This window comes from Abrus precatorius, unplaced genomic scaffold, assembly GCF_003935025.1.
Source record: "Abrus precatorius isolate BTA unplaced genomic scaffold, Abrus_2018 Scaffold2, whole genome shotgun sequence".
Taxonomy (NCBI): Eukaryota; Viridiplantae; Streptophyta; class Magnoliopsida; order Fabales; family Fabaceae; genus Abrus; species Abrus precatorius.
In genome coordinates this window covers 20128429-20155623 of record NW_020874362.1, presented here as the reverse complement: position 1 = coordinate 20155623, position 27195 = coordinate 20128429, and the positions used below count along the sequence as shown (strand labels likewise).

At 34.2% G+C, this 27195-nt stretch overlaps 2 protein-coding genes across 2 annotated transcripts; one reads left to right on the top strand and one right to left on the bottom strand.

The window, feature by feature from the left end:
* Positions 1–5827: 5827 nt before the first annotated feature.
* LOC113860239 (alpha-glucan water dikinase, chloroplastic) lies at positions 5828–22842 on the top strand. The gene is made up of 34 exons (XM_027492941.1): positions 5828–5985; positions 6139–6397; positions 7219–7260; positions 7363–7472; positions 7607–7685; positions 7822–7913; positions 8014–8167; positions 9260–9481; positions 9605–9943; positions 10052–10162; positions 10270–10368; positions 10462–10599; positions 10693–10781; positions 11909–12043; positions 12226–12388; positions 12484–12573; positions 12655–12840; positions 13462–13524; positions 13624–13686; positions 13777–13836; positions 14032–14184; positions 14333–14416; positions 14982–15158; positions 15237–15343; positions 15475–15688; positions 16380–16483; positions 16632–16770; positions 16934–17059; positions 19005–19115; positions 19428–19526; positions 20232–20405; positions 20525–20617; positions 20840–20955; positions 22360–22842. The coding sequence occupies exons 2-34, from the start codon at positions 6161–6163 to the stop codon at positions 22562–22564; spliced, it is 4374 nt and encodes a 1457-aa protein (XP_027348742.1). The 5' UTR covers positions 5828–5985; positions 6139–6160; the 3' UTR covers positions 22565–22842.
* Positions 22843–24584: 1742 nt separating this feature from the next.
* Positions 24585–25803, bottom strand: LOC113860198 (heme-binding protein 2-like). The gene is made up of 2 exons (XM_027492877.1): positions 25583–25803; positions 24585–25002 (listed from the first exon to the last, which is right to left on the bottom strand). The coding sequence occupies exons 1-2, from the start codon at positions 25801–25803 to the stop codon at positions 24585–24587; spliced, it is 639 nt and encodes a 212-aa protein (XP_027348678.1).
* Positions 25804–27195: the final 1392 nt, after the last annotated feature.

Genomic DNA, 27195 nt, shown 5'->3' with positions numbered 1-27195 from the left:
GAATTTTGATTGGTGTGCCTTGCCTTCCATTGGCAGAAGTGGGGGTATGCTTTCACTTTGGGATACTTCCAAATGTAAAATACTTTTCTCCTTTTCTGGTACTGGATTCCTGGGTGTTTGCTTGCAGGTATTGGCTACTGAAAACCTATGTGTTGTGGTGAATGTCTATGCATCGTGTAGACTAAGTGAGAAGAGAAAGTTATGGGATGATTTACTCATGACAAGAAGGGGTCTTGGCAAATTTATGTGGTGTATATTGGATGACTTCAATGTTGAGACAAGTGACAGAGAGGAAGGGTTGTCAGGCAGACTATGGTATCTCTGAAATGGAGGGCTTCAATTCTTTCATTCAGGAAATGGAACTTGTGGATCTTCCACTTGTGGGTAAAAAATTTACATGGATAAAAGGGGATGCTTCTATGATGAGCAGGCTGGATAGAGTCCTTGTTTCTAGTTCCTGGCTTGATTACTGGGGAGATGGTTTTATTCAGGTTCTGAGCAGAGATGTGTCTGATCATTGTCCCATTATTCTTAAGCACAAAGTGGTTAACTGGGGTCCGAAGCCGTTTTGATTTAATAATTGTTGGCTGACTCATAAAGAAGTTGTGGAGGTGGTGGAGGAAGCGTGGAAAAGAGATATTACCCTCCCATGGGCTGCCCAGAGAGCTAGCCAGAGGTTAAGGAATGTTAAGATTGCATTGAAAAAATGGAATATTGAGGTATTTGGAAATGTTGATAAGGTGATCTCTGATTTGACAACTGAGTTGAGCTTGATTGATGATAAAAATTTTGTGATAGAACTTTCCGATGTGGAGAAGAAGCGTCAATAAATGTTGGTGGGTGATATTTGGAAGGCTAGGAAGAATAGAGAGAGTCTCATAGCCCAAAAAGCTCGGGTGAGATGGGGGAAAGAGGGTGATTTAAATAGAAAGTTCTTTCATTTATGTGTTAATGGGAGGTGGCGACGAAATAATATACATGCGCTCCAAATTGGAGAGAGATGTGTCGAAGAGGTTAATGAGATTAAAACAGGTGTGGTGTCCTATTTTGCGGCTCATTTTAGTAGTAGAAGTTGGCTTCGACCTACTATTGATATTAATAATTTACCAAGAGTCTCTGTTCTACAAAATGAGGAGCTTGTTAATGCTTTTTCGGAGGAGGAAGTGGGAAAGATGATTTTGGAGTGTGAGGGTGATAAAAGTCCGAGGCCTGATGGTTTCAATTTTGTGTTCCTTAAGAGGTTTTGGGGAGTGATCAAGGAAGAAGTGATGGGTATGCTTACTGAATTTTGTAGAAATGGGAAGCTACCTAAGTCTTTATTATCTTATTTTGTAGCACTTGTGCCAAAAGTGTCTTGCCCACAACAGATATCTGATTTTCGGCCTATCTCATTATTAGGTTGTCTTTATAAGATTATTTCCAAGCTTTTGGCAAATAGGTTGAAAAGAGTTTTGGATTCAATAATTTTAGAAGAACAATCAGCCTTTATCCCGGGAAGGAACATGTTAGATAGTGTACTTGTGGCTAATGAAGCAGTTGATTATGTGCGGAGGTATAATAAGAGGTGTTTTGTGTTAAAGCTTGATTATGAGAAGGCATATGATTCGATAGAGTGGGGATATCTTTTGTTTATGTTACGTAGCTTTGGATTTTCAGACAAATGGGTCAGTTGGATGGAAGCTTGTGTGTGTGGGGGAAGCCTATCAGCTTTGATTAATGGTTGTCCTACATTGGAGGTTCATATTGAGCGGGGCCTAAAACAGGGGGATCCTCTTGCCCCTTTTCTTTTTCTTGTGGCAGCGGAAGGGTTAGGAGTTCTTATGCGAAAGGCAGTGACTTGTGGGTTGTTCTCTGGTGTGACGATTGGGGAAGGGGGACCAGATATTTCTTTGCTGCAGTTTGCGGATGACACATTGATTATGGGAGAGGCTTCGGTGCAGAATTTGTGGACTTTGAAAGCAGTATTGCGTAGCTTTGAATTAATGTCAGGTATGAAAATTAACTTCCATAAATCTTTTGTATTGGGGATTAACACTAGTGATGACTTTGAAAACTTGGCTGCGGAGTTCTTACATTGTAAGATTGGTAGTTTTCCATTAAAGTATCTCGGGTTACAGTTAGGTGTTAACCCGAGAAAGCCTAGTGCATGGAAGGGTGTGTTAGAGGCTCTTAAAAAGCGGTTAGCGTCATGGAGGCATAGGTATTTATCGATTGGAGGTAGGGTGACTTTGATTAATGCCGTTCTTAATTCTATGTCATTGCACTCGTTATCCTTTTTTAAGGTGCCGAAGTCGGTAATAAAGGAAATTGTCACTATCCAACGGAATTTTTTATGGAAGAGTGTTAAGGATGGATCTAAAATCCCCTGGGTGAAATGGAAAACTGTATGTAGACCGCGGAAGAATGGTGGCTTAGGCATTAAGAATGTGCAATGGTTTAATTGGGCGCTCCTTGGTAAATGGTTGTGGCGAGGTGTTAACTGTTCTAGTTCATTGTGGGTGCGGGTGTTGGAATCTAGATATGGAAGATTAGCTTCTTCTCTTCAGCGTTCATCAGTTCACAACAGATGTTCTTTGTGGTGGCGTGATTTACTGGAGGTTATTCATCAAGGGAATTCATGGCTGGATGAGAAGTTTGATAGAAGTGTGGGTGCAGGTTTACACACTCTTTTTTGGAGAGATAAGTGGGTAGGAGGGGTGCGATTGTGTGAAGCATTTCCGCGATTATTTGCAGTGGTGAGAAATGCTGAATCACGTGTATTAGAGAATGGTTTTCATGATGGCACTAGATGGGTTTGGAATGTTAGTTGGCGAAGAGGACTCTTTCAACATGAGATCTCAAGCTTTAATCTTTTGTTGGAGCTTGTGGATGGAGTTTCTATTAAGTTACTACAAGAAGATAAATGGGTATGGAGGGCGGATTCTTCAGGTTGTTATTCAATGCAATCTGCGTATTCATGGCTATTTGAACTTTTTGGTGGTCCTAATAGTGTAGATCAGTGTATGGTAGATGCCTTGCAAAGGCTATGGAGAGGGAAGGTCCATCTTAAGTGTCTGGTTTTTTCTTGACAATTGTTGTTGAATGCACTTCCTTGTAAAGGTTTACTGATTGATCGTGGTGTTCAAATTGATGATATAACTTGTTGTTTCTGTCATGGTTTGGAGGAACTTCCAACTCATTTATTTTTAACGTGCTCAGTTTTATCTCAAATCTGGTACTTTACTGCGCGTTGGCTTGGATTCTCACTGGTTTTGCCTTCAGATTTATTGACTCACTTGCTTTCTTAGGTTGGTGTTAGCTGTACTAAAAGAGAAGGAATATGCTTATTAATTATTTAGGTAAGTACAGTGTGGTCTTTGTGGTTGCATAGAAATAGAATTATATTTTCCAATGGTGTTTTGGATGAGAGGGAAGTCCTAGATTCTATTATTCTGAGATCCTAGAAATGGTTATCACTTGTTAGTAAGGGAGAAGCTATTATGTTAGCTGATTGGTATTTGAACCCACGAAATTGCATCTGTCTTAATTTTGCATAAGTATATTTTTGTTTTTTATTTCTCTGAGTAAGTAATTTTTTGTGTATATGGGTTTTGAGTTTCCCTTGAACTCTTTTTAATAAGATTTGTTTTGCCTATAAAAAAAAAAACTAATTTTAATCTTAAATAAAAAATTGCAAAAATTGACACAATAAAACCTTTTTTTTTTTTTAAACAACATTATTGTTTTGCAATTTTCAGAATCCAAATTGGACTTTACTATATTTTACTAGTTAGATCTTTTTGAGCTATCCTAAAAGTTGAGGTCAGAAGTTCAATTATGAGTTTTTTTAACTAAAGTTATGGCTATTTAAAGTTTTCTTTTTTTTAATTTTCATCTTACAGGTTAATTTTTTCTCTTATTTTTGACCAAATTGAATGAAATATGTATATTTTCTATAAAATATTATTAAATAATTTTAACCTATAAAATCTTGTATAATCTTAATCTACTTTATGATAATTTAAAATTAAAATATTAAATTAGTAAAATTTATTTTAATAAAAAGTTGTTGAAAGTATCATTTTTATTCAGTATGATTTATTTCTTTAACAACTTTTCTTTTTATGGAGCAAGATTTTCTGTCGTTTTAGTGTGAATTACACCTTTGCTTTTATTTAAGCGTCGCTAAAAATAACAGTGAAAAATACACTTTTTTATATGTATATAATACAAGATAATCTTCATACTCTTGTTTCTTGTTTGGACGCAAATGTTTTTCAAAGGAATCAATCATACTATTAATATCACTCAGTGGAAAGATCTAGACGTATATTATATCTCTGGTGACCTAGCGAGCAGAGGGTGACCCATTGGATGTGGTTCGCCGCGAAAGCGTGCAAATCTGCCTACAGCATGCCTCGACAAATATAAAGCAAATGAAAGTGTTAAAGGCTTTGCTTGTGTGGCTGGGCAAGTATCTCCCGCTCTGATATTTATCTCCCGCTCAACTTATTATTATTTATTTCTTTTTGTTTTTTCTGTTCCCGTCAAAATCGCTTTGTTTTATAGCTCCTCGCTCGTGAAAGTTGTGCATTTTCAACCCCTTTACTCTACTCATCCATAGGATTAAATCTAGTTGCTTGTGAATTTTGCCCGTGACAGTCACATATAAGTAATTTTGTCGAGTTTACTTTTAAGATCCGTCCATGTAGTTTTGTTTATTGGTTTTCCAAATAAAAAAATAGTTTAATCGATTATCTATTATGATTGTTTATATTATTGATTAATATAAAAACAAGAAATAAAAGAAAATATTAAAAATATCAGTGAATATCAAAGTAAAAATTCTGTATTAATAATGCATACAAGATAAAGCCATGCCGAAATAATGCATTGCGGGACAAGATATTTAAGGGCGGCCTTTATTCAAAACCGTAGATGGGTTAGTCATGTACAGAGTTATGAACAAAATAAATCGCATTTTATCAAATATCTCTCTACCAAGTGCATCTTGGATCCATCAAGTATTCAGAATCTAGAAAGGCGGTCCGTTGAATTTACCAAATTGGCTGGTCAAACGATCGAAACTACAAAAATGGCACGGGAGCTTAATGATAAACAAACAAAAGCAATACATTGCCGACAGATCCCATGCGACTCATTTATGAGCTATAATTACATTAATACTTACTGATCTCAAATCCCCGTTAAAATAAAAAAGTTATTTTATATTCATTAATAAATTATCATTTATTTTCTGTAAGAGTTTTTTTATGAAGTAAAATGTTATAATCATCGTCTCAAAAGCGTATAAAAACAATAAATTTAAGATATATTGAATTAAACAAATTTATTAAATAATATTTACATTTATTTAATTAATATTAAACATAATAAGATATTTATAAATCATTGTTAAAATATTTTTTTAAATTTCAAAATTTAAATATCTATATATGTACACTTTGTATCATTAAAATGATTATTTATTAATTAAAATTAATTATGTATAATATTTTTAAAATTTTATATCTTTTAATATATGCTCATGTATTGCATGAAATATTTATTAATTTTTGTATAATTATTTTTATGATTATGAAGTGTTAATTATCATAAAAAAAAATAGGGTATTGTTGAAATAAATGCAAAAGCATAGGGGCAATTAAGGAATAAAATGGTCCTAATATCATAACGAGAAAGTATCGGCTCTCACGGACCCCACGGGACTGTCCTCACACAAGCCACGTTTCCATGAGACACCGCACGTGACTGCCTATTACGCCCAAACCGTGTCCAATGGCATTGCGCCACGTAATCTTCTCCGTCGATATTAGCTTCGTAGTCTGGGTGAATCAACCGCTATCATACACAAACAGTTCGAAGCTCTCTCCTTCATCAACGTTGTATTTTCTCCATTCATATTCCTTTTCCCATTTTCACGCGATTTCGATCTCACGTACTCTTCTGAAACCTACTCTCACCTTTCACCGATTGAAGAAGAAGGTTTCTTTCCTCATTTTCTAACGATTTTACCAATTTAACTTTTCATTTTATTAATCATTTTTTTCGCATCGTGAATTTTTATGATTGTGAATTTGAGCTTGTGTCGTGATTGGTGACTGGCGCATGCTAATGCGGATGTTTGGATTTGTGTAGAAGAAGGAGTGGATCCACGAAGATGAGCCAAAGTGTCTTCCACCAGACATTGCTTTGTCAAACTCAAACGGTTGCGGAGCATCAAAGTAAGGTTACTTTGTTCCAATCAGTGAGTGTTAACAAAGAAAAGAAGTTTCTGCTTTCTACAAATTTTCGCGGGAACAGGTTGTGTGTGAGGAAACGTAAATTAACCATGGGAAGGCACCGCCATGCCGACGCTATTCCACGCGCTGTGCTAACCACCAATCCGGCTTCTGAGGTATGCGTCAATTACCCAAACATGTTGATCGTCGCTACGTCGTTTCAATGCGATTATTATTGTCGTCATCCGGTTATCGTTATCATCTTCATCATTGTCTTAACTATTACTATTATGATGATGACGATGATGATTTTTCTAACTCCAGCCTCGTAATAAGTTTTTATTAGAAATTACGGGATATTAGATAATTCAATCAATTAATACCATTAATTACTATGATATTTATTAAAATTATTATTTATTAACTTTTTATTGTACATCATTGGCCACGCATTAGGAAAATCATCGTTGTTATTATTATTATTATGCTAAAATGTGCCCTGACACAATGATTTGTGAATTAAAAATTACAAACATTTAAGAGAAAGTGTGCTATCCTGATTTTCAATGCATGTTTTTCGATGAAATTATTTTATTTATTGATTACCTTAGGATATTCGTTAGTAGAACCCTTCTTATTTTCATTTAATGCTATTGAGAAAATCTTATTCGGGCTCTAGTAATAAGGAAACAGTAATTTTAAAGTAAATGCTGAAAAGTGATTACTGTTCTTGAGAATGTTTCGAGCAGAAGAATTGGCCCTACTAAGTGACACTGGCGGGGAACCATAAAAATCATGTAGTGGTTAATTTGAATGTGTTACCTTATGGCCATGATATGCTCAAGGGCTTCACGACACAGATTATTGACAGCATGTAAATGGTCAAAAGCTAAGCACAAAAAAAATTTGACCAACGATTCATGTCTGCCTTTGCTTGTCTGTTTCTATTAACTTGAACTTGAGTGCTGTATTGACTGCATTTTTGACCGTGGAGCAGCTTTCAGGGAAGTTCAACCTTGATGGAAATATTGAGTTGCAGGTATTCTGCTGGCCGAAAATGTTGGATTGTATTTATGAATGATAAATATGAGATTGTAGTGATTTATTATTAGCTAATGGATGCTATTATACGATGGGGCAGGTTGGTGTTAGTTCTTCAGTACCAGGAGCTGCAACACACGTAGATATTCAGGTTTCAAATAATAATGGCTCTCTGCTTTTACATTGGGGAGTTGTGTGTGATAAGCAAGGGTATGTGTAGTACTGTTTTCTGTAAGTTATTTCAATATTCCTCTAGTGTTTTAGGTGTGTGAATCAGTTAATAATAGCCTGTAATCTATTTTATAATTTGAAGGATATTTTCCCCCCTTATTTTCTTTTTCCAGAAAGTGGGTACTTCCTTCGCGTCGACCTGATGGAACTAAAGTTTATAAAAACAGAGCTCTTAGAACTCCTTTTGTAAAAGTAAGTTTTCAACAGTAACTACCAAATATATATATAAAAAGAAAGGTCTCCATGAATATTAATAAACTGACTTTACTGATTTAGATAAATATTGGCTTATTGTTTGACGTTTTTTCTTTTGCTTTTTTCTTATTAGTCTGACGCAGGATCTTTCCTTAAAATAGAAATTGATGATCCTGCTGCTCGAGCCATTGAGTTCCTTATCCTTGATGAGGCTCAGAATAAGTGGTGTGCTTTTCATAATGTTTTTCCTTACTCCTGTATATTCCATTCATAGTTTGATGATAAATTTGAGCATAGTTATGTGGTCTTTTTTTCCTAATTACAGGTTTAAAAATAATGGTCAGAACTTTCATATCAAGTTACCAGTGAAAGATAAGCTAGTTCAGGAAGTTTCAGTTCCTGAAGACCTTGTAGAGATTCAAGCATATCTTAGGTGGGAACGAAAGGGTAAGCAGTTGTACACTCCTGAGCAACAGCAGGTCAGTAATCAAGTGATCTTCATGTCTTGCATTTGGCTGGAAATTTTGAAGTTTGCTTCCTACTTTGTTTCTTGCAGCTGATTCTTTTTGTGATTTCCCTGGTTTTCCATTTAGTTTGTTTCAGTCCCCTATTTCATTCTTACATTGCTTTTGTGCTTTCCCTTTGTAGAATATATCAAAAACTTGTTCTTCTGAATATATCCAGGGTACATGTCCTCAATTATGCTTTCCATAACAACCTCTGAATATGATTTGCAATCTCCTATTAATGCTATTTTTCTTTTAACATGTGTATTCACTAGCTTCATTGCTATTCCCAGTCCTGATCCTCATTTAATTTGGTTCTAGGATCCTTCACAATGGGTTTCATGACCCACTCTCTGGTTTTTTATAGCTTCTATGAAATGATATTCAGAAGAAAGAGTTGGCTTCCACTTGTTATTCTTCTCTAACATGATGTATGAATAAGAATATTATTTTCTTGTGCCTGTTAGATAGACACTTCTCTGTGAGTGCTTCTTGTGAGGACACGTTTGCAGATGAGTCTTTTTTTTTTTTTATAAATTATCCTTTGAGTATCCATTTTGTTAATGGTGGTTATTCAGTCATAAAGTGTGGTTATGAGGGCAAGTTAAAAGGAAAAATTCCCTTACAACAGGCAGTTAAAGTTACTTGTGAAAATTGATTATTATTTGATCGTCATTGTTTATATGAACTCACTGCTTTCCCTGCCTTTTCCCATTATTGTCTGGTTCAATAATTCTCAACGTGAAATTGCTAGAATTAGTAAAGTGAAGAGGAGTGGGAGGGGAGAGAAAGGTTTTACTGTATTTGATTCCTTTGTTTTCATAAAAATTTGATAATTGTGATTCCTTCCTTTGGTTTAAAAGTTTATGATGACGCACTATACCATAGTCCATGTGTAGAAAAGCCAATGTGATATGGGAAACAACTTTCATTAATGCATTCTGTCTTTCTCTTGTACTGTGGCTGGAATTGAACTTTAGCTTGATATATTTCAATGCATGTGTCAGAACTAATGCCCTTTGTCTTCCCACTTATGACCATATAAATTTTTATCAAATATGTTAGGAGGAATATGTAGCAGCCCGAGGTGAACTATTGGAGGAAGTAGCTAGGGGCACTTCTGTACAAGACCTCCGTGCAAGGTTAACTAACAAAACTAATGCTGCTGAAGTAAAGGTACCTTCTGTTTCTGAAACAAAGACCATCCCTGATCAACTTGTACAGATTCAAGCTTTTATACGCTGGGAAAAAGCTGGCAAGCCTAACTATTCTCAAGAACAACAACTTGTAACTTACATCATTCTTTTTAATTTTTCCTTTTTCTGTTGGGTATTAATCATATAGTTCTCAAAATTATAATGCTCATTTTATCTAACTAGACTTTTCTGCATCACTGTTTAATTGAATCAGATGGAATTTGAGGAAGCAAGAAAAGAATTGTTAGCAGAGCTTGAGAAGGGAGCTACTCTAGATGAGATACAGAAGAAGATCGACAAAGGAGAGATACAAACTAAAGTTGCCAAGCAATTGAAAACCAAAAAATACTTCCGTGTTGAAAGAATACAAAGGAAAAAGAGGGATTTGATGCAGCTTATCAACAGAAATGTTGCCCAAAATATAGCTAAACAATTTATAGAGGCTCCAAAAACCTTGACAATAATTGAACGTTATGCCAAGGAAAGGGAAGAATATGAAAGAGGTCTTGTTTTGGATAAGACAATACACAAGCTTGCTGATAATGATCTTTTGGTGAGACAATTTTGTCAAAGTGATATTTTCTGCATTTTTTATATCTTTCTGCTAGCGCGTCTTCTTTTGGTGATAATTGTAATTTTGATAGTCTTTCATATTTTTAAGGTCCTCGTTACCAAGGATGCTGGTAAGATTAAGGTTCACCTGGCTACAGACTCAAAAATACCTTTTACACTGCACTGGGCCTTATCCAAAACAGCATCTGGAGAGTGGCTGGTGAGTGTATACTGTCATTATAAACTTTGGCTGTTAAAATTGATGTATCTGTTTCATGTATGTCTCTATGTGCATTTTATTTACATGAAACTCAATGGGAATTTCAGGTACCACCTGCATATGCTCTGCCACCTGGATCTGTTACTATGAATGAGGCTGCTGAAACACCTTTTGAAGCTGGTTCTTCATCTCATCCTTCTTATGAGGTTTCTACAATATCAATCTGAAGTTGTATTCTTAATCTGTCAGGCCTTTGAGACCGAAATTTAAAAGAAAATATACATCAATACAAATTTCAGGTCCAGTCCTTGGATATTGAGGTTGATGATGATAGTTTTAAAGGAATGCCTTTTGTCATTCTGTCAGACGGAGAATGGATAAAAAACAATGGATCAAATTTTTACATTGAATTTGTTGGGAAGAAGCAGATACAAAAGGTTATATTTCCTGATATTTTAATTGTAATTTCTCTTATGTTGACCTATGTCACCATGTTATTATAATCAACAAATTTTTTTTTCCATTAAAAGGATTTTGGTGATGGCAAAGGTACAGCTAAGTTCTTGTTGGATAAAATAGCAGAAAAGGAAGGTGAGGCACAAAAGTCCTTCATGCATAGGTGAGTAATCCCTTTAAAACTATTTTTATTATATTATATTATTGTTATCTGTCATCAAATGCTAGAACAAGGTTTTGTACAAGATCTCTAGAAACCATAATTTGCTTTTGCTGCAAAGCATGGCTTAAGTACCTCAACATGTCAATTTTATCTGCTTTGAATATCATTGAACTAAATCCCACTATCAACTTGTACCCTTGCTAGTGTTAATTTAGGTTCTCACTAACTTCATTTGTTAAGGGAAAATCGGACAAAAGTAATAAATGCTTCATAGGAATTATAAAATGCCTTCTAAATGTTACTTCATAAAAATGACTAGAGGGAGTAGCATCATAAATTTGAAAATGTACCTCCTAATTTGATTATCAGCTCTTGTGTGTGGGTGTGTATACACAGGTTTTAAAAGATCAGTAGCTAATATCAAAGGGATGAATTAGTTAAAGGAAACCACTTATATTGATGATTTATTTTTGTTGATATTCTCAACAAATATCTAACTTCCACTTGTTTGAGGTTGATTTTATGTTCTACAAATTGGCACCTATCCCCTGACTACATCTGGGTTCATTCTCCCTCTCTTCCTCTAATCTCTCTTACCCCTCATACTCTTCTCTTCTTTTTCCCTCCAAACTCTTAAACAAAGCCCAAGTCTTTGTTGTTTTTGGTTTTAGCACGATTGCTCATTGAAAGTAGTAAACAATAACATAGAGAAACGTTAACAATATACTCATGGACACACAATATACTTATTTTATTGAGTGAAATTCATGTAAGTCCCACTAAGTAAGGAGTCAGACCCACATAAATTTCACTCAATATCAAGGTGTTGAATAGTGTGTTGCTGTTGCTACCTTTCTCTGTTTTTTTTTTTTTTTTTTTTTTTTGCCCTTTTCGACTGTAATATCAAGTGCCAGCCATGATGCATTTGGCTGAACAAAATGCCATATGCATGAGGATTTTTTGGCACATTATTATTTTTCTTCTATCGATCCTTGATTTGGTAATTGACCTTCATCAATATCTTATGTAGAATCATTGCTGATTCATGTGCTTGAAGAAATATTTATGAGGATCTGACTTTGTTCAGTTGGATCTGAGTTGGTCACTTGTACTTTGCTTTTTTTCAGATTTAACATTGCATCGGATTTAGTAGATGAAGCCAAAAATGCTGGTCAATTGGGTCTTGCTGGGATTTTGGTGTGGATGAGATTCATGGCTACAAGGCAGCTCGTATGGAACAAAAATTACAATGTGAAGCCACGGTAGGCTTCCTATCGTTTATTATCACTTGGTTTATGCACTTTTGGTCAATGAAGATTTTTAGCCCTTCTGAGAAATATAGAATATGAATCATCATAGTGTTAACATTCTACTTTAGATTTGGCTAGTTTATTGTCTTTTGTAAATAAGCTAATTCATCAGTATTGGTTACTGATTGGAACAGTGAGATAAGTAAAGCACAGGATAGACTTACAGACTTGCTCCAGGATGTATATGCAAGTTATCCACAGTATAGGGAACTTGTGAGGATGATCTTGTCTACTGTTGGTCGTGGAGGTGAAGGAGATGTTGGACAGCGGATTCGAGATGAAATTCTTGTCATCCAGGTAAATATGTTTTTCATTTTCTTTACATTCATATCCCTCCTGTTTGCATATGCATTGATCTTAAATTACATGCAAAATTTCTTTTTGACTTGCAGAGAAAGAATGATTGCAAGGGTGGAATGATGGAGGAATGGCACCAGAAGTTACACAATAATACTAGTCCTGATGACGTTGTAATCTGTCAGGTAATATAGTTGTTATTCTTTTGTAATCCTTATGGTTTTCCTCATCATCCTCACTTTTGATGTTTTGGTAAATCTGTGCAGGCACTAATTGATTATATAAATAATGACTTTGATATTGGTGTTTACTGGAAAACATTGAATGACAGTGGAATAACGAAAGAACGTCTATTGAGCTATGACCGTGCCATCCATTCTGAACCAAATTTTAGGAGAGATCAAAAGGAAGGTCTTTTGCAAGATCTGGGAAACTACATGAGGACTTTAAAGGTTGGATTCATATAGGTGACCTTAACTATGTGTTTTTATTCTTATTTGTTTTTTCTTTTTCATCTAGTGATTGCACATCAGTTGAAAATGCTCAAGTTCTGGCTTCTATTCAATATTTATCATTTTGCTATAATTCTTATGTTGTACTTATATGGGTGTACATTGGAATATTATCATCATAGGAATATTGCAGCTTTTACCTCTTCCTCTTCGTATGCCTGATAGCATAAGAAAGTAAACAAATTGAAGCTCAATTTATTCCAGATAAGGTTTGTTATTGCCAATGATAAGCTACAAGGGGAAAAGGGGAAGTTCATTGAGTTTCTACCTTACATTCTATAGGCGCCTACTACATTCTTCTTTGGTGGTCTTCTAAGAAAATTTTGGCCAATCTGTGTTTCCCACCCTAGTCCTCTTGACATATTTGGCTACTGTGGATTATATTTGTCATGTGATGATTTTGGTTTGATTACATCATATGCAGGTAGTTCATTTTGATGGTCTTTTAGGAAAATTTCATCCAATCTGTGTTGCCCATCCTACTACTCTCGAGTCATGACATATTTAGCTATTATGGATTATATTCATATGATGATTTTGGTTTGATTACATCATATGCAGGCAGTTCATTCTGGTGCAGATCTGGAATCTGCTATTTCAAATTGTATGGGCTACAAATCTGAGGTAACAAGACTGTAAAGTTCTATGTTGCTCAAGGCACCATTGTGTTTATATATTTTGAGAGATCTTCATGTTATTACTATAGACTTTACCGTTCTTCAGGGTCAGGGCTTCATGGTTGGGGTGCAGATAAATCCAGTGCCTGGTTTGCCTAGTGGTTTTCAAGTAATGTTAATTAACTCTTTATGAACTTGTTTGAAATGCTGTTATGTCTTCTGTGTTATAACAATTATTTGTTTGATCACCCTCAAGCAGGAATTACTTCAGTTTGTCATGGAACACATTGAAGATAAGGATGTTGAACCACTTCTTGAGGTTTATGCTGCTTTAATATTATCAATAGTTATTTTTGGTTTGTATTGAAATAATAGAATCTACATGTGGTAAAAAGGTAAAATAGGAAAGCTAATGAATGACATGAAATTGATATTGATTTGATGTGGTACAAAATACAAAGCACTAGCCCTTATTAATAGTAATATATATATATATATATTTTCTATGCAATAGGGGTTACTTGAAGCTCGTCAGGAACTCCAACCATCACTCGGGAAATCCCAAAGTCGTCTGAAAGATCTTATATTTTTAGATGTTGCCCTTGATTCTACAGTTAGAACAGCAGTGGAAAGAGGTTATGAGGCATTAAACAATGCTGGACCGGAGGTGATTTCCTGTTTTGATGGTCTAATTGTTTTCCATGTTGCTTACTGAGTTTATTTGTTTGGATATATATTATTTTAATCAATTTTTTAATAGATCTTAAAATGTGAAAAAGTATGAAGTCTGATATATTGATGTGTGGGTTATGCAGAAAATAATGTATTTTATCTGCTTGGTTCTTGAAAATCTTGCACTTTCATCGGACAACAATGAAGATCTTATCTACTGTTTGAAGGTATAGTGATATTCCCATTTTTATTCCATACTCACTAGTGAGGTTATTTTGAAATTCTGGCCCAGGCATATAAATTAAAGCCTATTTATGTGGTCTGTCATCTGAAAAAAATTCACTATAAGAGCAAAGACTTGGGTTGTGCGAGCTGTTAAAATGTTTTGTTTTAAATATGCAAGATGAATTTAGTATAAATTATACATTCATGTCATTACCTTTGTTATTATTTACAGCTGTACATTATTTGTTATTTTTATCTTGGTCAATTATACTTTTTAAATGATTTAAAGTAATATTGATAAACAATGTGAGAAGTTCTTTCAACAACGGCAGTTTACAAATTCTAATTCCTCATTAATTTGAGATTTTTTTGTGCAAAATTCAGAACCTCATCAAAACTGATTATGATTAATAAAAGATTCATAATAATAACAGAAGACCGCAGGTATTGTTTCAGTATTGGTGCTAAATAGAAGTAGTGTGCAGGGTCTTATAGATGTACATAGTCTGTTTGTCTAGACAGAGAAAAATATTCCCCATAATTTAATATTTCTGTGTTCTTTTAAAGGGATGGGATCTTGCCTTAAGCATGTACAAGAGTAAAGACACTCATTGGGCATTGTATGCAAAAGCAGTCCTTGACAGAACACGGCTTGCACTCGCAGACAAGGCACATTTATACCAGGAAATTCTGCAACCTTCCGCAGAATACCTTGGATCACTACTTGGTGTTGACAGATGGGCTGTATGTCTTTTCCTGTTTGTGTTGTTTTCCATAATTTTTTCTCTCCTTTGTTTCTCTCTTGAAAATCTCCTGTTTCAGGTGGAAATATTTACTGAAGAAATTATCCGTGCTGGATCAGCTGCTTCTTTGTCTACTCTTCTAAATCGACTGGATCCTGTACTCCGAAATACAGCTAATCTTGGAAGGTGGAATTGATCATGCTTGTTCAAGCCCTGATTTGATCTTTAATATAATATAGTTAGCATGTTTGACTGTCTAACATTATTTCATTGTTTAGATAATTATAATCTAATGCAATTATAGTTGCCTGAAACAGCTGGCAGGTTATTAGCCCAGTTGAAGCTGTTGGATATCTTGAAGTTGTCGATGAGTTGCTTGCTGTTCAAAACAAGTCATATGAGCGACCTACAATTTTGCTAGCCAAGAGTGTGAAAGGAGAGGAAGAAATTCCAGATGGTACAGTTGCCGTCCTGACACCTGATATGCCTGATGTTCTATCTCATGTTTCTGTGCGAGCAAGAAATAGCAAGGTATCATGCCATGGATAGCCAGGTTCTTTTTGTCTATTTAAGGATACTATATTATGATGGACCTGTGTTTTGCATATTTAATTTGACAGTTGATCAGTGTTCCGATAGGCAAATACCATGATCTCAGTTCTCAAGTATATTGGCATCTTATTGTATGCTCCAACAATAAATTAACACGCTTAATCAACTATCATATCTTAAAATAAATTCTTTACAGTTATTATGTTAAAAACAATTCAGCTTCGTTTCAGCTGATTCAGAATTTGGTTATCATTTAATTCAGCATTCAGTCAGTGAAATTCTTTGAATTGATATGATCAAATTTAGACTTCCAATTTATAATGTCGTAAGATTTGACGCCCTTGCATCATCTTCAATTAATAATGTTGTAAGACTTGACTCACTTGCATCATTAGCTAATCTGTTACTGAATGTGATGCCCTTTACCCAACAAATATATTATAAAATAGAGATAATATTTTATTTTGCATTAGAAAAACTGGATGAACGTAAGTATGTAACAAAGTAGGTGATATTTTATTCTGTACATGAAGATACATGCAATGATATATGGATAGTGTATTAATCAATATTAAAAATTTTTATGAGCATGATAAATCATAAGATATTTATTGCTGATAATATTTTCATATGCATTCACTGTCAAATACTAAAGTCTCGAGTTTTCCAGGTGTGTTTTGCAACATGCTTTGATCCTAATATCCTGGATAATCTCCAAGCAAATAAAGGAAAGCTTTTTCAGTTAAAGCCTACATCTGCTGATGTGGTTTATAGGTAACATTATTTCTGCTTCAGATTATGTCCTAAAGATGTTTAAATGCCTTTTTGCTAAAATATTCACTTCACCTCCTTCTGTGCTACCTGAATTGCTGTGTTTTACTTCCTTATACTATTTTTCTTTTTATTTTGGAATTTGTTACAGCGAGGTCAAGGAGGGTGAGTTTGTTGATGACAAATCAACTCACCTGAAAGAAGTTGGTTCTGTGTCACCCTTATCTTTGGTCAGAAAGAAGTTTAGTGGTAGATATGCTGTCTCATCTGAGGAATTCACCAGTGAAATGGTAAGTTTTTATTGTTCACTGTTAAGTTTAGGCACTTATAGGTTTTTTTACTTCTGTCTCCATCTTTCTACCCATCATTTAGCCAAACACAAGGTGTGTTAGTATACACTATTCTTATACTGTTTTCCTTCAGCATAACTAGCGTAAGGTTGTATTTTCCCAGGTTGGAGCTAAATCTCGCAATATCTCTTATTTAAAAGGGAAAGTTCCTTCTTGGATTGGAATTCCTACCTCAGTTGCCATACCTTTTGGAGTTTTTGAACATGTTCTTTCTGATAAATCAAATCAGGTTCTACATGTTATCCTTTTGCCATTATGTTTTTATGTTTCATAATGAACTGTGCAGCTCACATTCTGTGGTTACTTTTTATGTGGATATTTTATGCCAACTGGTTAAATTTTTTAATTATTATTTAAAAAAAAAAAAAAACTAATGAGAACATGATAGAAACCTGGTATCTCATTAGAAAGAATAAGGGAGTTCTCCCTTGAAAATAATGCCTAACTTGCAAATTCAAGAGTCTACACCTCCCAATGCTCAAAGGCCCCAATTCTCTAACAATGACAAAAAAGATAGATCTTTCTCAACCTTCCCTCTTATTTATAAATTATAAGTAATGTGCCACTGCCTTGTTTCTTCTAATTATCCCAACCCAGCTAACTACTTACTAAAAGTCCCAGCCTTACAAACAACAAACTACTAATATTGGGTCTCTCTGGCTGCTAAAATGAATTCTCACTGATGCTCCTACTGATTGAAGCACGATTACCTTGCCAATTTCATTCTGCAGCCAAAAAACAGCTTCTACTCCCCCGAGTCGAACACAAACATGTGAATACCCCCATGCTCCTTTGGTTCTTTGTTTTCTGTGGTACTTTAGGCTATGGAACATCAGAGACTCTAATTATACTGAGATCCCATGGCTCCCTCGCAAACAAAACTAGGCATATGGTTGTAGTTGATGATATCAAGATCCTCCAGGGTTGATTGTACTACCCAAACTTCTATTGTTACTGTTGAAGTCCCAAATCAACTACAAATATGATCAAATAAAACTTTATAGAAGTTAAGACAATACTCACTCTACAAACTAGTTGTTGGGGTTGAGTTAGACATAAACTCAAATTTTAGATGGTGTTAGGAAACCAGCAATTAATATGGTCTATATTAGGAAATGGAAGAAGAGGAGTTGAGTGATTGATGTAATAGATTGCATGCACAGAAATCAAGGAGGATTGAGTGATTTATATAAGGAAATAATTGAGTGATTTAATTAAGCCATTAAAAGGGGTTTATGGGTGAAAGTTGACTTGGATAGCTATAAGAAAGCAGTTAGGAAGAAGAAAAAGGAGGAAAAAAAGGGTAGAAGTCTGTAAGGCAGAATGCAGGGTCTGGGTCTCTCAACCTTTTTCTCTTATTACAGGCAACATTCCTTATTTTTTCTAATTATCCTCCCTCACTAACAGTCCCAGCTCAACAAACTAGCAAACCTTGTATTTGATCCAGGGAAGTTGTCGATTTGTATACAAAAGTTTAATAAATCGTAATTGGAGCATAGATTTGGATATGAATGTTTAGGTGCTAAATCCAATGTTTATATCAAATACTGTGATAAGTTCATAGGACGGTATTATTGATGTAATCAAAGATCTGCCTGAGCTCTTACAAAGGAAAACTCAAAGCCAAGGCTCCTCATAGAATTAGTATTTTCTGTCCAACAACAACCAATAAGCAATTCCCCCCCCCCTCTCTCTCTCTCTCTCTCTCTCTTAAGCTTACTGTATGGTGTCCAATTAGCCAGCTAAGCAACATGTAACTATTCTCATCCCCAACACATTTCATTTCCTTATGTATATAGACTTTTCCATATTTTGGGCTTCCCATGATTGAGCCCACCAGCTGATCCATGTCTTGTACTGCTTCATGATCCACATTACTCATATTTGGTACTCTATCATAAGTGAACCTTTCTTAATATATTTCAAGTTCCCTACACTATTTTAAAATGAGGTTTCCCCACTTTCTTTTCAAAGTTCCTGGTTGAATGTTATAAGCTAGGACTAGGAGTATTAAGATGAGGTTATTGCAGAGGCAAGCTCTTATTCTATAGCATAGTTATCCGTAGGATTCAAACTGTATTTGTGGCATCCATGACTTTATCTTTCTTCTCATTTACTTTGTGCAAGTCTTTCCTGTAGTCTAATGAAATTTTGTACTGTATATTAATCAACAGGCAGTGGCTGAGAGGGTCAATATTTTGAAAATGAAGTTGATTGAGGGAGACTTCAGTGCTCTCAAGGAGATTCGTGACACAGTTTTACAGCTTAATGCACCTTCCCAGTTGGTATGTGCTTTAGTACTAGGCTAAACATTGACTTGATACAAGCAAACACCTATCTTTCTTTTGATTCTTGCAGTTGCATTTGAAATTTAAGTATCCCTTCTCTCCCCTTCAAATATTTCTTTTCAAATCCCTCCTTTGTTTATAATTGGTTAAAGAAGCTGTCTTTGTTTCTTGCATGACACATTTTAGCGCAATAGCAAAATTTGATATCTAGTCTAAAGTAGTTCTGCTCTTTTGGTTAAGTTTGTAAACAACACCATGTAAAATGATGTAGAGTCTGACAGATGAAGCCAATGAATTAATTATGTTCAGGTGGAGGAGTTGAAAACTAAAATGAAGAGTTCTGGAATGCCTTGGCCAGGTGATGAAGGTGTACAACGCTGGGAACAAGCTTGGACGGCTATAAAAAAGGTTTAAGACTTCTCTTCATGTACTGTATGTTGCATGATTGGGTTTGACGTCTGTTTCGTTTAAGTTTATATCTTACACAACAAAAAATGTTTTCTTTTCTTGTATATTTGGTCACAGTTCACTGCCCTATATTTTTTAAATGTGGTCAATATAAATTTGAAACATTTTTCATGAGATGTTATTGGCGGCCAATATTAAAGTTCTATTTTCTTTCATTTTCATCATATCAAATACTTTTTGCACAAATATGTATTCTGGAAGTCCAATGTTCTTATGTAATTTCTCTGAATCATTCTTTAACATAATTCTTCTTGGGTTTCTTTCCTTTTTTTTCAGTTATGAATTTATTGGCTCCCATATAACGTTCAAGATGTAACAATCCTTAATATGACACATGGAATGGGTTAAAATCCTTGAAGTTTAAATTAATTTAAGTTTGTAATATTTATTTTCTTTTCTCATGCAAGTTTAAACACAATCCACTATCCACTGATTTTCCTTGTTTCATTTTATTAAAATTTCTGTAGTTGTTGCACCAGGACATGCTTGCAATATACAATCAAAACAAACATGTCTTGCAAAATATCCATGCTTGATGTGTAGTTTATATTTATCGTCAAATTCTAGTATAAAATCCTTGCACTTGTGTACAATCTTATTTTAGAGCTCATGAGTCAATATCTTTTTTTGTTTGATTCACAAAAGGTATGGGGCTCAAAGTGGAATGAGAGAGCATATTTCAGCACAAAAAAAGTGAAACTCGACCACGATTATCTTTCAATGGCTGTCCTTGTTCAGGAAGTGATAAATGCTGACTATGCTTTTGTCATCCACACAACTAATCCATCTTCTGGAGATTCTTCAGAAATATATGCTGAGGTATAATTGATGTTTTCTTGTTTTAATCCCTATCTTCCACCTATTTAAGGAAACATACTCGCCATTGAAGAAAGAAAAGAAAGAAGCAAAAATTTGAGTGTGATACTCTTTCGATATAGGTGGTAAAGGGCCTTGGAGAAACACTGGTTGGAGCTTATCCTGGTCGTGCTTTGAGTTTTATATCCAAAAAACATGATTTGAACTCCCCTCTGGTAATTTTGTTATATCATTTTTTTGTTTTTGTTTCTGTAGTATTTTGTTTTTTTGTGTTTGGTTTGGTAGTGTTTTGTATGCTTAGTGCCATAGTTATCATTCTTTTTATGATTATATCAAATGTAAGAATATCTTAGTGGACATACGAAATTACAGTTAGTAGTACTGCATCTGGTATATGAATTTTCCCGTATTTTGCTAATTGTTTTGGGCTTCTTTAGGTCTTGGGTTATCCTAGCAAACCTGTTGGCCTATTTATAAGACAGTCAATTATTTTTCGATCTGATTCCAATGGTGAAGATCTAGAAGGTTATGCTGGTGCTGGCCTTTATGACAGGTAGACTTTGGCATCTCTTCTTCAATGAGCATCTTTCATAGAGCTAATGGAATGAAGAAGGAATGAACTGTACTCACATGTTTTATTTTATCATAATGAAATTACTATTATTTAACTGTTTTCCCCTTATAATCAATATGAAACTGAGGCAAAGTATATATATATATATATATATATATCAAAGAACATAAGTGATAAGAACCTTGGGAGAACCACTCCACAAAAGTTAGCTGTTGTAGTTGGAGAGTCCAAGGCCTTATAAACTCCACACTAGAATTCCATCCTTCCAATGTGAGACTCAAGTCCTATATGTTGCAAATGGATCCTAACAAATCATTTCCAAACAAATTGAACATTAAATTTGTGTAGCATAACATGTCTAGAATAACAATGATATGTGTAAGGATGAGTATAGTTCTTGTATCTCCATGCATATTACATTGAGTAAAGAACTGTATCTCAACTTTTGGTATCTGTTTTCATACCTTCATTACCAAATATCGCTTGTTTTGAATTTATTTTCTTTCTTATCTCCCCTCCACTTTTTTAAGCATTTTTTTTCACTTTTTGGTGAGAACAAAAGTTGGAGTGCATAAGGATTGAACCATAAAGGCTTGTTACTTTTGATACATTTTTAATTATTGTTCTTTCTCATTCCTTCTGCTGATCGTTTTTATGAGCTCAGCTTAATTGAAGTACTATTTGTGCTTCTAAGAAACTAGATTATTGAAAATCTAACTTTATGACTATTATAATTTTGAGACATGCTTTTTCATAGTAAGTTGCAAATTCAAGTTTTGTTATTTTCTCATGTTTTTCCTGTGCTTTGAATTTGTACTGCTACTAGGGTGCACCTTAAGGGATGTTGGTGTGTGTGTTTGAAAATACTGTAGAATGTTCGTAAATGTAGACCCAACGCAAAAACTATAACTAATAGTGTTGAAGTAAACATGGATCCACCTGTATGCTAACGTGAAACCAAACATGCTAGTAGAATTTAAGTGTGAATGTAAATGGAATAAATGAAGGAAATATAATTAGTAGTATAAATTTTACGCTAGGATCACAGGCCGTAAAGTCCAGTTGTGGTACTTAACGTCAATGAAGAATTATCAATGAATTTGATCCCAAGACTTTTGAGATCCAACAGTTGAAGAAACCCTCATTGGCTTTGACAATTCATTTCATTCTGTTTTAGTCTCACTATTATAACTGCATGCTACTGATGATAGCTCAGCTTTACTAGCAATCAAAGCCTATTAATGTTGCTAGCAGTTGTTAGTTGCTGTATGAACTCAGTTTGTCTGTAGTATGTGCATTGAGAAATACCTCCTTGAATTAATTATTTTGCAGTTCAACTTCACGCTTTCTGACATTGGTTAATTGAGTTTTCTATCTGAACAGTGTCCCAATGGATGAGGCGGAGAAAGTGGTGCTTGATTATTCATCAGACCAACTGATCCAGGATGGTAGTTTTCGCCAGTCAATCTTGTCAAGCATTGCCCGTGCAGGAAATGCAATTGAAGAGTTGTATGGCTCTCCTCAGGACATTGAAGGTGTCATCAAGGATGGAAAAGTCTATGTTGTCCAGACCAGACCACAAATGTAGGCCACTAGATCCATATCATATGAGCCGCCTACCTCAACCATTCATTATCGTGCAACATGGCGTTTCAAACATGCCTGAGGTAGCTTGTGAGTTTGAGAGTAAACCTGCGGATTACCAAATTTAGCTTATAGATTTATTGTAAGCGATACATTAAGGAATAATTTATCAGTAAATAAACCATAGAAGTAAATTAAGAAAAAAAATTAAATGGTCCAATTCTTTTTTCCTACTATCTATTTACATCTAAATTTGCTTCTTCCTAATCAAGATTGCTTTTTTACTTGAGGTCTATGGTCCACGGTTAGCTTCGATAATATGGTATTGAACTCAATATTATTATTCAGAGTACTATTTTAAATTTTACGTTACTTAAAATCATTAGCCTAACGCTGCATTCGATGGTTTCATTAACTTTGATTTTAGCACTCATGATTAACGTTTTAGTAATAGTGGAGGTCTAAGACAAACTCCAGCAAATGGTAAAGACTAAAGAGTAAGAAAGTGGGAACATATTTGAGCTACAAAGTCAACAGTCGTATAGAGTTAAAATTATTCACTGTATTGTCATTTAATGTTTTGTCTTTTCATTTCAATATTGAGTGGGAACAAAGAAAGAAACAACGATGGGAAATTAAGAAACTCTGCAAGGAGAAGCTCAATTAAAACAGTGATGAACTACAGTAGATGGAGAAAGGGCTTCACTAACTAAAAACTCAAGAAAGGAAGATGGAGAACATGAAATACAGTAAGATGTGCTGAATCGTTTTTTCAAATGCGGCATCCAATCTGCAGATGCTGTGTGTATCTGTGGTTAACAAATTCTGCTAACGATGATCAGGCGAGTTCTAAGGCTTACCTCTCAAACGTTAGGATTTTTTACTCCATGATAACCATTCCGTTAAGAGCTTTAGTTGATATAGTATGGTGATCTGTAGTAGGATAGCATGGTGGTCTGCAGTTCGTACTGAAACGTTGTAGAACATTCTTATCAAATGTTCTTTAGGAACTGAAACTGACACTTCAAATTCTCTATTTAGTTTGGACGAAATTCTTTTAATCTTTTGTACTTTTTAAAGGTTTCAGTTTTTTCACATTCGTTTGGCTATTCATCAGAAGGTATATTGAAATGAGTGTACTTTGACACCATAACTCACTGCAAAGTAAAATGAAATTTTATCAGGGTACAAGTTGTATTCAACATTTTAAAATAGAACTGATGCTCAGTTAGTTATTCAATTATGGTTGATACATGGTAGCATCCTTTAGTTCAGTTAGCTGTTTCACTCCAATCATGCATGCACTCACAAACTTTGCTTACACAATTAAATGAACATACTTACAAGGGGTTTAACAGCAACAACTAAACCTCATTCCATTAGGTGAAGTTGGCTGGTAAATGTTTCAACAAATTTTATATTACTGTCGATGGCAAAATACAACCCTCCTCCTTTACTTGGAATTGGATATGGGATCATAAGTATTATAGTAACAAGGGGTTACATTGAAATAATCTATTATTGAAAATTTATATCAAATAAGTTTGTTACATAAAGTTGATATATTGAGAAGTATTACTGTAACCACTTCTTATGAAAAGTATGTGACTTTTTCATTTTGCATAAAAGATCAAATCAATAAATTTTAAATATATAAGAATTATATATTCTCTTTGCAAGTAACGTACGGCTGATAAAAAAAGGTCACAACAGTTTAAATCAGAAGATAGAAAAAAAATATATCATTAGCAAATGTTGCGTGTGACTAATGCACCATCTTTTGAATGGTGGACTAGCAAAAGACCGTAAATTAATGGTTAGTTTGGTTTCTGTTTTGAAAAGGTAATTGCCAAATCATAGTTTGTCAAGTTTCTTCCATGCATATTTCGAGGGGAAGCATTATTTACATTGAACTAACAATGACACTGAACTAAGACACTTCAAAGTTCAAACACAATGTCACTGAAAAGGACACCCCAAAAGCACAATGATACTGACACAAGATACTGTACTATTAAGGTTACTCAGCAGTCGGTCCTGAGTCCTGACACTCTTATCCACACTTCATTTAAGCGATCAGTAGTATTATGATAGGAAGCATTGTATTGGGCAATGGTATAGGAGCTTGTATATTGTATAGTTGCTGAGCTTCCATTGAAATGCTTGCTTAGGCTGGTTATAAGAGCTTCAATTTCTTTGTTAATGTTGTCATCCTTGGCATATCCACCGAACTTCCTAACTGCAGTGCACTGAGTTTTCCATTTCTCCATCTGCAACTTCAGTTCAGCATTGGGCAGCGGAGGTTTCCCTTGAAAATGAGCTGATACATACCCTCTTACAATATAGTCATCAGTGGGTGATGAGGGGACACTCGTTAGGACTGGAGCAGTAAAGGCAATCTTTGAAGAATTCGAATTGCCACCATGAATATATTGATACAACCTGGTCCATGATTAAGAATTAAGATATAAACGAAAGGAGTATACTAAATAAAATATTAAACTATCATAATTTGCGGAAGTGGAAAAGGTATTTCTGAAATTAAAATACAAAGACGACTTGATACTGCATTACATACATATTTACTGTCTCATATAAATATTCATTCCATGGTTGAGGAGGAAAAGGGAACAATGTCATGAACCAACTAAGCAAAAGCTTAAATTAGGTGAAGAAACATAGTTTTAATTTATATATCTCTAACAAGCCCGTAGATAATGCAGAATGAGGCTCAAATAACTTATGCTGAAATTCAACATTTTATCAGAAAAATAAGGGGTGCCTAGAGTTATACTTCAGCCTACTTGATCCATAAAGAAATAAGAATTGTTTAATATTACATCTTTAATAAACAGAAGAGCAGTTCTTTTCAGCATTATTTGTTGTATATGTATTATAATTTATACCACTACATAATTTATTAAAAATCTTGTAATACCTCATATGTATTGACACAAGAAAATACTTGAATATTAAATTAATTATAACAAGCAGCTAGCATTATGCAGTGGTAAAGTAAAACCTGTGAAATCCACTTTTGTAGGACTGTTCGAAAGAAGTTCCTGAAACACTGGCTGACATCCAAGAGGACTCATTGTAGAGTCTGATCTGAAAATCTGATTCAGACAGTATCATTGTGTACTTTGGTAATTCAATGGCTTGCACTATGTTGCCACAGCACTGACAGCAACAACACATTGCTATGGACAAATAGTAAAGAAAGCACACTTGTGTTGTTTCCATCTCCTCCTTGCTTTGTCTTTCTAAACTATGAGCGCTAAATTTCACCTCAACTATGATGATCTGCGCCATCGCTTAAAATAGGTAGAGCCAACACTGATACTAAGTGGAGTTTTCGTCACTAACCACATTTGGTACAATGTCTTAAAAAAAACTACTTTTATAATATACTAAACCTAGCTCAAACGCAAGTTATGGAGTTATCGCGTCAATTTATTTTATTGTTTATTTTAATTCATATAGTTAATATTTTGATTTTTATAACTTTAACCTTTAGAGTAAAATTTAAACATTTAATAATAACAAAAATTATTAAAAAAAATAAAGCACTTTATTATACTTTTGTATCTCCAATTTAATAATGCTTTGATTTTTAATAAAATTTTATTACTTTTAGATACTTAGATTAAAACCATTAATTTTTAACTATTTCAAACTTCCCAATTTATTGACTTTTTCAACTCTCTAGAAGGAAAATTTAGTCTACTTCAATATATCATTTGTTTGATTTAAAATTGAATAAAACTCACCTTGAACTGTAAAATATAATTAAAATAGATAAATGAATTAATTTAAATCATATATTTTTATTAGAATGTGTATTTTACACTAACAAACACACAGATCAACTAGCACAAGATTGTTTCAATTTAAAGTATAATATTAACTTCGAGTCCAAAATAAACAAGTTCATAGTTTCATTTCTAAATATTCTTTGCAAATCAACCAGGAACATCTTAAGGATATAGTTTGGCAACTAAATTCTTTGTCACAGAACAAAAGAATGTCTCTTTAAAATATACAGTAAAAATTTAACATCTTAGCACTTTTCATTATCTTATTCGAGCATGTAGTTATATTTTAATGAATACTATTTAGCATATATTTAAATACATGTTATAGATATGTCTTATTAACACACGTTTAAACTTCAACTGCAACTTTGTGTATATGATAAAATTTTGAAGTCCCAGATAAAATAAAAAAGCAAAACGAAACACGCTGCTAAAAAATTACCATGGTTATTCATTTAATTGTTTGCCACAGAGGAAGCAACCATTTATCTCAGAGAAAAAAGATTTCAACTCAATCTATAATAGCATACTAGATAATACTTTCTAATTAAAAGAAACTCTGTGCTGTATGTGCAATTGCTTAATGTGTGTAACAGAAGATAACATTTTTTTTTCCTGAATGATATACATTTAAACAATGACATGCTCATAGTGGGTTTCCAGATTCAATTAGATAGTTGTTTTGAATCAAATAAAATGGCGCTAATTCTTTCTGCTTACATCAACAAGATCAACCAATAAAGCTTAGCACCAATATTGGGTCGAGGGCCATTGGAGGCCAACCTTGGCAGGACCTGCTTTACTCAATGCCCCCAGACAC